The sequence below is a fragment of the Pteropus alecto genome, unplaced genomic scaffold, assembly GCF_000325575.1.
Source record: "Pteropus alecto unplaced genomic scaffold, ASM32557v1 scaffold312, whole genome shotgun sequence".
NCBI lineage: Eukaryota > Metazoa > Chordata > Mammalia > Chiroptera > Pteropodidae > Pteropus > Pteropus alecto.
This window is the reverse complement of record NW_006433948.1, coordinates 864,847-874,871: the sequence shown is the minus strand read 5'-3', so window position 1 is coordinate 874,871 and position 10,025 is coordinate 864,847. Positions and strand designations below refer to the sequence as shown.

The window sequence follows — 10,025 nt, the reverse complement described above, 5'->3', positions numbered from 1 at the left end:
TCTTAAGAGGAAGAATATCCTAGCAAGGGGGTTTGGTTTGGGTTTTTTTTTTTTCTTTTTGCTTTCCTAGATACTCTTAGTTGTCTAAACTTCCCGTGGCAATAGGTAAGTAAACGTTTGTGTGGCTGGCACACAGCGCAGTGCTATAAACAAGCACAACTTGACACCGGGCCACATGGGGATCATCACAGATTTAAAGAAATACAACACCATTCAAAACACAGATGAGGGCCATGGCAGGGAGCAGAGCCTGAAAGTGGCAGGGCGGGGGAGGGGCGGGGAGAAGGGAGGAGAGCAGAGAGCCCAGAGTGGGGGACGAGGACGCGGGCACATCGTCAGTAGAGGGAATTCCCCAAGGCACTGCAGAGTTGGGACAGGCAGGAGGGAGCCGAGAAGGGGGCTAGGGCGGCTTCTGAGGCTTCACTGCGTGTGGAAATAGATGGGCTTGACCTTGCCGGACAGGATCTTGGGCACTTGCACAGAGATGATCTCTGCCATCATTTCCGGAAAGTCCACGCTCACCATGTGGGACTTGATCAGCAGGTCAAAGGTGAACTGGTGCAGCTCTCGTGCGATCTGTAGGGGGCGACAGGTGGCAGGGAATGGGAACCGGGGCTGCTGAGGGGCTGGCTTCCGGGCTGTCCACCTGCCTTTGATTTCCTCCCTCTTCCCTGGCCTCGGTCCTCTCACCGTATACGTGTGTGCACGCGCGTGTGTGTGTGCGCGCGCGCACGCGCACCTGATGGTCCCCAGGGAGTTCCCGACGGCTCTGCGCCATCGTGGGCTGTGACTCAGGACCTGTACTGTCCCCTTCCCCAGGGTGGGGGGCCTCACTCTGTCTCTCCCTCGGTCTCTCCCCTCCTTATGCAAACACGCGCACATGACTCGGGGAGAGGGGACAAACATCCACGTGTGTTTTGTCTGCCTGGAGAACTATCTGCTCTGCGCCCCTGCCCTGAGTCTCGACTGCTGTGCTCTCAACTCCTCCACCTCTTTTTCAGTGTCCAGCTGGGACACTGTGACCTGTGCTCCTCTCTTCTCCACTGCGTTTTCTTCCTGGACCACACTCAGAGCCAGCTGGGAAGGGGCGCAGCACCCAACAGGTGGTGCCAGACCCTAGGAGAACACGTTAGCGTCTGGGTGTATCGGGCCCGCCGTCCCCGACAAAGCGCCCTGCGCCATCTGCTTACAGGCTGCACGGAGTCCAGGAGCTTGGTCAGCTGGTAGAAGCGCCTCGAGCAGGATGTGGGGTTTTTTCTCTTGCACGCGATGATGCGGTCGAGTTCCTTGATGTAGTTCATTCGAAGTTCATCAAAGAACTTTTGATTTTTCAGCCCATCCACTGGAACTGATGCGGGTGAAGACAGAACGGGGAAGGGAGGCAGCCCGCGAAGGCGCATTAGACAAAGCACCACCATTTCTGACCACGACCTTGACCCCCAGCCCACAGGGAGGGAGGGTGGAGCTGGTTCCCTGCGGTTAAGCGTCTCTGCGGGGAAGGCTGGCCGGCCCAGATTTGAAGGGCGCCGAGTAAGTAACACTGGCGAGCCTTTCTCTCGCCTTCTCACGTACACATCCCTTAGGGCCTCTGTGTGGTTTCGGGCTCTGCACAGTGCAGCCGATTTGGACAAAACGCATGGCTCTGAGTATGACGGTCCGCCTTGCCTTTCACGCCCGGAGGCCGAGGCAGCACTGTGCTTACAGGGGACATTGAAGAACGGTTCCTCGGCTGCCAAGGGGACCCCGTCTGAGCTGCTTCTCGGCTTCCTCCTGCTGGCAGGAGAGGAAGCTCCTCCCGAGAGGCAGTCCCCTGTGCCCTACAGGAAACGTATGGTCCCTGCCGCTTTCCACGGTACTAGCCTTCGAAAGTCCTGAGACCTGCCCCCTACTGGCCACCGGCCACCGAGAGACTGGGACGCGGGTGGGAACCTCACGGAGGTGGCCTTTAGCAAGGAAACTGGTCTCTAGCCATGAACATCGCGTTAGGAAAAAGTGAAGGCCAAGGAGAGGGACAGAAAGGTGGGGGAGCATGTCGGGAGCCCGCTTCTACCTGCTGATGACCCCCAGGGGAGAGGCGGCTCCCCACGAGCCCCGGGGCGCCCAGCCCGCACTCACTGATGCTGAACAGCAGCAGCGCCTTCATGCACAGGAACTCCTGCGGCGTGATCTGCAGCCACCCGAACTCTTGAGAGAGGTGCCTCATTCGGACGCACTGGCTGTACATGCGGGACTTGTGCATGCGGTACCTGGGGACACACGGAAGGAGGGAGAGGCGTGAGGCGCTTCTGAGCTGCCTCTGGTTCCTCCACCACCCCCACCCCCAACAGGCTCGGCAAGAGCTTGCTGTTTCTCTTGGTGGCACGTCAGGGACAAGGAACAAGATTATTATTTTTCCAAAATGCTGACATCCTGATGATGCCTCATCTCCCCTGGCCAGGATGCAGGTCCCCGTGCCCCTCTTCTCTGAGAAAGGGACAGGAAGGCCTAAGCCCATGGACACAATGGGACCCACGCACGGCCTCCCTGAGCAGCTCTAACATCCCGCTACAGCCGGAGCCAGAACTTGCCTTCCAGCCACCCCGACCTGGAGGCCTTCTGGTTGACAGGCCTTTGAGATCCACTCCCGAGGGACTGCCACTTCCCCCTGCCTGTTGCCTTGAATGCCATTTTCCATATGAGAAATTTAAATATTTCTTTAAAGACTCCCAGGGGAGGAGCTTCCCCGTTGTCACTTTGAAGTGAGTTCTGATGCTTATCCGATCATCCAGGAAGTGTCTCTTTATGTCCAAGCTACATGTCCCTTGCTGAGGAGAGCCGACTGCCTCACAGCTGGGAAGTTAGAAGCACGTGTGACCTGCTTTCATTACAGTGACTTGTGAACGGATCATCACGTTATCACCTGGAAATTATGTAGCTAAGTGGCCAAGGCTCAGACAGATTCATGGGGGAAAGCAACCTTTCTATTCCGTGACAGGCCAGGGCAAGCTGCTGAGAGAAGGTACAGCATCCTTCTGCTCGGAGGCCTTCCTGCCTTTCGGGATGGGGCAGGGGGGCAGGGGGGGCAGGGAGAACAGGGGGGAGAGAGGGAGAGAAAACGATAGTTTCTGTTTGGAAAAAGGAAAGGGAGTTCGACACCCACTGAAGTGGTGAGGAAAGAGACGGCCTAGAGTGGAAGGGACCGGGCTGTGGGTGACAGCGCTGTGGTCCTTTGGCCATCGGCGTCACGGTCCCGACGTGGAGGATGGCTGTAACAGCGCCGTGGGCCGCAGGGACGGAGAGAGTGGGGGAAAGGCGAGGGAACGAATTCGGAGGTTGAAAAAGAACAGGAAGCAGGGAGGAAGGGCCAGAAGAAGGCGGGGAGGCTTCAAACGCAGGAAAGACAGGAACGGAGGGGCGGAGGCAGGTGGGGAGAGGCGAGTGGGTCAGAGGTGAGGGGAACTGGGGCGCTCCGAGCGCAGGGGGGAAGGTGCCCTTGTGATGGCCTGCGCCACGCAACAGACGGCTCACCCGGTCATGCGGCCAGGGTCTACGTGTTCTCCGCAGGGACGGGAGGAGGAAAGAAGCCTGAGACCCTGAGGAGGCTGGCATCCATTGGCTGCTTTTAAGTGGGCAAGCCCTGCCCTCCTCCTGGGAGCTACAAATGTCTCGGGGACCGGAACCCCACGTGGCACTCAGTGGGCAGGCATCGGGGACATCAAAACAGAGTCCAACAGGAATGTCCCTACACACTGAAAAATGATTCCTCTGAAAATGTCGACAGCATCCCTGTCGAGAAACGCTGCTTGCGATGTTTCTAGAGACCCTGAGGGAGGCAGCGAAGGAAGCGAGGGTTACAGAATCGGCCGCCACCGGCTTCCTGGCGGAAAGCGACCTCGCTGTTCCGTTCAAAGGTCTTGGGGCTCCGGGTGGGGAGGATGCTGCAGGTGCCCAGGGAGGTGACCCCATCACCGGAGGTGCGGGTGACAGGAAGAGGAAGTGGTGTTTTTAAGGCCTGCCCCAGAAGATGGCAGCTTGGGAGATCTGGAAGCCACAAAGCAGGTTGTGCCAAAAGCCTGACGGTTATTCTTAGCTCCTGGCTATCGGGGCTGGCCGGCTGGGAGAGGGCAGCTGGGGACACTTATTTTCCCCCGCATGGCCCTGTCGCACTGAAACTACTGGCCTGGAGAATTTATTTTAAGGTTCTTCTTGGATAGGGGGCCAGGGGGCAGACAAAGTCAATTCCTGCCCTGAGTGAAGGGATTCTCTGGGCTGAGGCTGGCTCGAGGTCCTCGGGAAGATGTTTTGGCCAGCTCCATTCATAATGCCATCCGGGGACCGCGACAGCAGATACAGAGAAGATTACCGCTATGAGGGACAGAGGGGATCGGAAAGGGACTTCTCTTTCATTTGCTGCCCGTTACGGGCCAGACATTTCACAGTGCTTAGCTCCCACTTTAGTCAACAAATCATTTAGGGAAGTTCTATTTTATTAACAGATGAGGAAACTGAGGGTCATGGAAATTAAGGGTCTTGCCCAAAGATGACGACGTGGGAAATAACAGAACAGATTTTAGTGGAGAGAAGTCTAATTTCAAAATCTGAACCCTTGGCCAAATTCATGAAGGGTAAACACAGCCGGTGGCAGGGAGGCGGCTGGGCCAAAGGCAGCTGGCCACACACTGGCGGAGCTGCCGCTCCCAGCACTAAGCGCCAGGAGGCGGCAGAAGAGCTGGGAGTTGCAGACGTACTGTGAATTCCGTCACCGACATGCACTGGCTGTGTGATCTTGGGCGAGTCGCTTTATCTTTGTTGAAGCTCATTTTCCTCATCCGTTAAAAAAGACGATTCGAAGGGGAAATCAGGTTATCATGAGGGCTCAAGGAGAAAGGGTTTAGAAAGTGTCTAGTGCAAGTCATGCTCAACAAATGGTGACTGGCAGGTGCCCTCGGTGTAGCAAAGGGACCACAGGAACTTGAGCCGTCACAACGTCTCTATGCCCAGGCCCCACGTGCCCGCCCGGTATGAAAGGGAGGGACGTTAATTATGGGCTCTTAGATAAGACAAAGCTTATCTATCTAATAAGCCTATCTAAGGTCCAAATATCGGGCTTGGGCTCAACCTTTGTCACCGCCCACCAGTTAGCCACCTAGGGGTCGAATGGGTTCACCGCTGCTGTCACCATCATCAGCACCATGCAGGTGTGGCCAGGACACTACGTTTCTGTGAGTTCTGGGCCCATGAGCACTTACTCATTGAAAACCAGGTCAGGGGCGAAGTAGAGCATCCTGGAGTTGACATTGGTGAAGGACCGCCAGCCCATGGCGAACACCATCAGGCCCATCCAGGAGTACTGAATGACTGCCATCTGGTCATCCACGTGCAAGTTGCGGAAGCCTGCGGACAGGGAAGAGAAAGGGGTCAGACTGGGCGATGACGCGCTGGGTGGTGTGCGGGCCTCCGCTGGGCTGCGTCCCTCTGGCCTCCGGGTGGCCCCGGGAAGCCTGGGTGCTGGGGATCGGGGGGAGAACAAAGCACGTGGTGGAGATGATGTTCCCTGCGTCCCGACCTCACTGAGTTGCTCAAATGGGATGACGACGGAAAGGCTGAGGAACTTGCCCGAGATCGTAAGGTAGTCAGTCACTGGCAGACCAAGTCCCTAAGGCACGCGGCCTTTCCGCGGATGCAGCGCAGTGACCATCGCTCCCATAGGAATGGCGCCTTTCACGTCGCAGAGCTCTTACTGTATTTGTCCCTTCTAACAACCCCGGCAACGGGGCGTTATTACGCACCGGCATAAGGTGAAATGCTCTTTTCCTCCCTAGCCCACGGCACAGTGCAAGTATCTGAGTAGGGAGATGAGAAATAGTAATTCAATGGACTAAGGACCCGCAGCTTTTTTTTTCCCCTTTTATAAAATGGGATGATTTCCAAATTATTTCCCGTAAGCTCGGAGAAGAGTATCCCAGATGTCACGGACTCAGGAGGCATACAGCTATGTTCTAGAGGTTTCTAGAGCATCACCTCAGAGCTCATCCCCACCCCCCAGCATCCCATGTCTCTTCTCCCCAACAGGTACAGAATCAGCTGCAATTGTGCCTCGCTATCCCTCACTAGGAATGCTTCCACGAATCCAGACGAAGCTGCTCACCTTCCTGTTGACCTCGCCTGACCCTAATAAGAAGCTTAGAGAGTAGGCAATGGGACACTTATTTTACCCACAAGGAACCTGAGGGCCAGAGAAGTGTTTCCCACTTTACGGCGGAAGGACGCCGCTCGAGAATGGCCAAAGCCATCAACCACATGCTCAGGCCTAAAGTCCGCACTGTCTAGACACTGTCCTGCCCAGCGGGTCCGCGGCCACCCACACAGCCCCCTTCCTTCTTTTCGCATACCCTAAGCCTACCGGGGACTGTAGAAACCCCCGTGCCACCACCGTGGTTGTGGTCTCAGCTCCCAGGCCTGTGCCTCCCGTCGTCGCTCTAGTGACATGCTGACGGACTAGCCAGAGCCTCAGACCCCATAGGATCTCCCGCCCGAAGCCCTAGGACTGAATAAGCCTGGGACCGACTCTTTCCAGTAGGGGACAAAGTGCAGGGGCCAAGCGTGGCACGCCCAAGGACCTCTTGGGGCGAGGGCCTGGGAGCTGATAACCGGAATCTCTGGTGTGGGAGGCGAAGGGCAGCCAGGGAGTGTTCGCTGCGCCGCTGCCCGCGTGGCCTGCATCCCCGAAGGCGGCCCATCGTCCGCACTCATGTGGGGGCTTCGATGCGGGTCTGGTGGCGGCCGCAACTGATTTCAGTGGAAGTGGTGGCCGAGCACTGAAGGCTCACTCTAACGACCCGCCACGTACCGGGCACCTCCCGTGTTAGGTGCTCGATGCTGACAACGATTCGCAAGGGAGAGACTGTTCTAGCGCGTTCACAAAGGAGGAAACAGAAGCACGTGTGCATGCAACTCACGGACAGCTAAGCGTCCGCAGCGCGTACGTCTGCTTGTAATATACCGTGTATACACATCTACTTGCCCACCCTCGATTAACAGTTACCATTTTAACATACACGGGGAGGGAAAAATAGAAACAAGAGAACAGGAAGTTGTTTTAGAGCTTATGACTTTAAGGTGCTATACTAGGCAATTTACATACATCCTCAGCATCGCACAAGGTTTACGACAGAACGTATCTGTATGGGTGCGTAGTGTCGTGCCTCGCACAGGACAGGAACTCAATCTGTTAAATGAGCGAATAAGTTGACCTAGTAGGTGATTGCAGATCACATAAACAGCAGTTCTTATGAACATGGTAATTGGCTTTTTGGAAACTCCTCTTTTAAGTGACTTCGGCTCAGAGGTTATCTCCTTGGGTGAATCGCTATTGGCCTGCAGACTCGTCCGTGCAAGGCATTGGGCTGAGGAAAGCCAGCGACCTCCCAGTCGTACGATTTCTGTCAAAATGATCCGCACCGGGTGACCGTTCGGCCACCAAGTTAGAAATCAGGATGTGTGAAGCCACGTTCTGGCTCCATTTGTTAAGTCAGGCAACCGTTCTGAGCCTTGTCATCGGAAATGGAAATTCTAGTCCGTATGATTCATGGGGTCGTCGTGAGGGTTAAGTGCAATGATATAGACCACAAGGCTCTGCACCCTGCACCGTGGGGCAATCTAGGTGTTTGGCAAACGGCTGGAAAGATGCAGCGGAATCTCTGTTACGAGACGTCCAGCTGAGTGGGCGATTAGAATTCAAACAACTTTCTGCTGCTTTTTCCTGGTTCCCTCCCCGTGTGAACCCTGTTTTGGCACAGTGCATACACGGCGAGGCCTTGGGCTTCCTTCCCAGTAATGTGACTGGCGAGGCAGCCTCCGGGAAGGTGTTAGGGATGGGCTGGTGGCTGTGGCTGGGCCTTATGAGTTGAAACGAGAAAATGGGCTTGACGACTATTATGCAATGTCCTCGGAGGCAGCTAGCTTGCATCATGATCCAAGTGGCCTTGGATGAGGCCTTGGCCTTTCCCCGTGAGCCCAGCGCTGCGGAGCCCCAGGAGTCCTGCACGGACCATGGGTGGAGTGTGATGGGGCGGGGATCTGAAATCAGGGGGGAACCCGGCCACGAGGGCCGGCCCTGCTCCTCTGACGTGGGCCTGCGGGCTGAGCATGCCGCTTCTCAAAGGTTCGGTGGCGTTTATCTCTACGACGGGGGAAGAAACCCTACTTTATAGGGTTTTATGAGGCTCAAAGCAGGTCATACACGTGAAACTGCTCCGTTCCCTAGAAACTTTGACTCCACTGGTTGCCGGTGCTTCAAAAGATTCTTTGATTCACCAGATTTGGGGATCTGGAGAACACTGAAAGAGCCTGTGCTTTATTGGTTTCCAAACCGTGCTCCCCAGAGGCCTGAGATTCTGCAAGGGACTCGCGGCTTCTCCAGGGGGAGCGAGGGAAAGGCGCTGGCTTGGAAGCAGCCAGTTCTGTTTGGACCTGAGTGTAACAAGTCTGAGAAATAAAAAGTTTGTCTGCTAAAGGAAGCTTGTGAATCCTTGAGTAGGGGATCTCTGGGTTCTAATATTTTAGTAACCACACGTGTTCAAACGACAGACGGTCTGGGTAGGGGAGGAGTGAGCTGGCCGTCACTGGAGGTTATCCTGGCAGAAGCTAAGCAAAAATTCTGTATTTCTTTTACCATTATCAAATATTTCCTCCCACTACGATTCCTAAGGTATTTTAAAGAGCATTGAAGCAAAATCTGAAAACCGCCGATTGACTCCAAACCTGTCTTCACACATTAGAACGGGAAGGGATCACACAGAGAATGAGCGCCCCTCTACCCCTCGATGGCTGAGTTCCCTTCACGTTCAAAGCGAGGATTATCCCATTCCCTCCCCCACTGCGGCGGCGGCGGCGGCGGCGACGGCGAAGCGTGCGTGAGTGAATGGGTAGGGAACGCCCGGACAGCCCTGTCGCCTCCCTTACCCCGTGCCCCCGCTTCCCTTTCGCTTACCAGGCAGGGCCTTGGCCCACTTGACCACGTGTACGAGCTGCCTTTCGCCCAGTTCGTTGAGGCTGGAGAGCAAGGCCGCGAAGGAGTCGGGCTGGTTGTTGTCATGTCCAGCACACACCACGCCGGGCTCGATGGCTTCCAGGACATTCAGGAAGATGGGCTGACACTCATAGCCTTCAATGTGCGACAGAGCCAGCTTCTGGGTTGGCTCCTCGGTGGGGCTCGTGGTGCTGGAAGGCTCCCCTTCCTCCTGCAGCTTCAGATTGCCGAGTTTCTTCAGCTTCCGGGCTGTTGGGGAGAAGGGGAAGCTTGGATGTATTATCGGTGGCCAAAAACCCACAGCACAGCTACCCCGTGAGAAAGCGGTCTGCGCTAAGAAAGTCAGGACGCTCATTCTCCTCGGCCACAGACTCCACCGCTTAAGGAGGAACGCTCAGTATAACACGGGTGCGACAAATGCTTCCCCATTCCTAATCTCTGCTGATCCGAGACATCCGCATCTGGCTGTCTGTCCCATCCCCTTGTCACACAGAGCTAGTAGAGCCTCCGGTAGCCATACCTCAAACCTCCAATGACCTCAGCCATTAATATATTCATGAGTCATTCATTCACTCAACGGTTTCACTGTTAAGCCTTTTCTTCTGGGCGAGAGGAAAGGCCTAGGCCCTCACCCAGCCCAGCGGAGGAGAAGTAAATACCCACAGACAGCTCTAGAAAGTGTCAAAGCAGTGAATATTTCAACGGTGGGATTAACGAAAGCGTAAGACGATCGTCTCTGCACAGGTGGAGTCGGGAAACGATTTCTGGCAGCACTGGACTTGGACCTTGAAGAAGGCGAGGACTTCCTTGGGCAGAGAAGGTGGAAAGGGATAAACGCGCTGAGGAGCATCTGCGGAAACCGACCGGGGCGGCTGCAGTGGGCACTGCCGGGCGAGGAGAATGGCCACTTATGAGGCTGAAAACGAGTACGGGACCCGCCGGTAACAGGGTGTGTGTGTGTCTCATGTGAAGCTGTTTGGGCTTCATCCTACAGCGGACAGGCAAATACGGAATG

General features: G+C 55.8%; 1 protein-coding gene across 1 annotated transcript in view; it reads right to left on the bottom strand.

The window, feature by feature from the left end:
• Positions 1–407: 407 nt before the first annotated feature.
• The window catches only part of AR (androgen receptor), a 78,563-nt gene continuing 68,945 nt past the window's right edge, over positions 408–10,025 (bottom strand). Inside the window, exons 6-10 of the mRNA XM_015586734.1 lie at positions 8,972–9,259; positions 5,229–5,373; positions 2,116–2,246; positions 1,191–1,348; positions 408–576 (exon numbers count right to left, since the gene is read on the bottom strand). Of these exons, the coding sequence (XP_015442220.1) occupies positions 421–576; positions 1,191–1,348; positions 2,116–2,246; positions 5,229–5,373; positions 8,972–9,259 (878 nt within the window). The 3' untranslated portion in view covers positions 408–420. The remainder of the gene's footprint in view (positions 577–1,190; positions 1,349–2,115; positions 2,247–5,228; positions 5,374–8,971; positions 9,260–10,025) is intronic.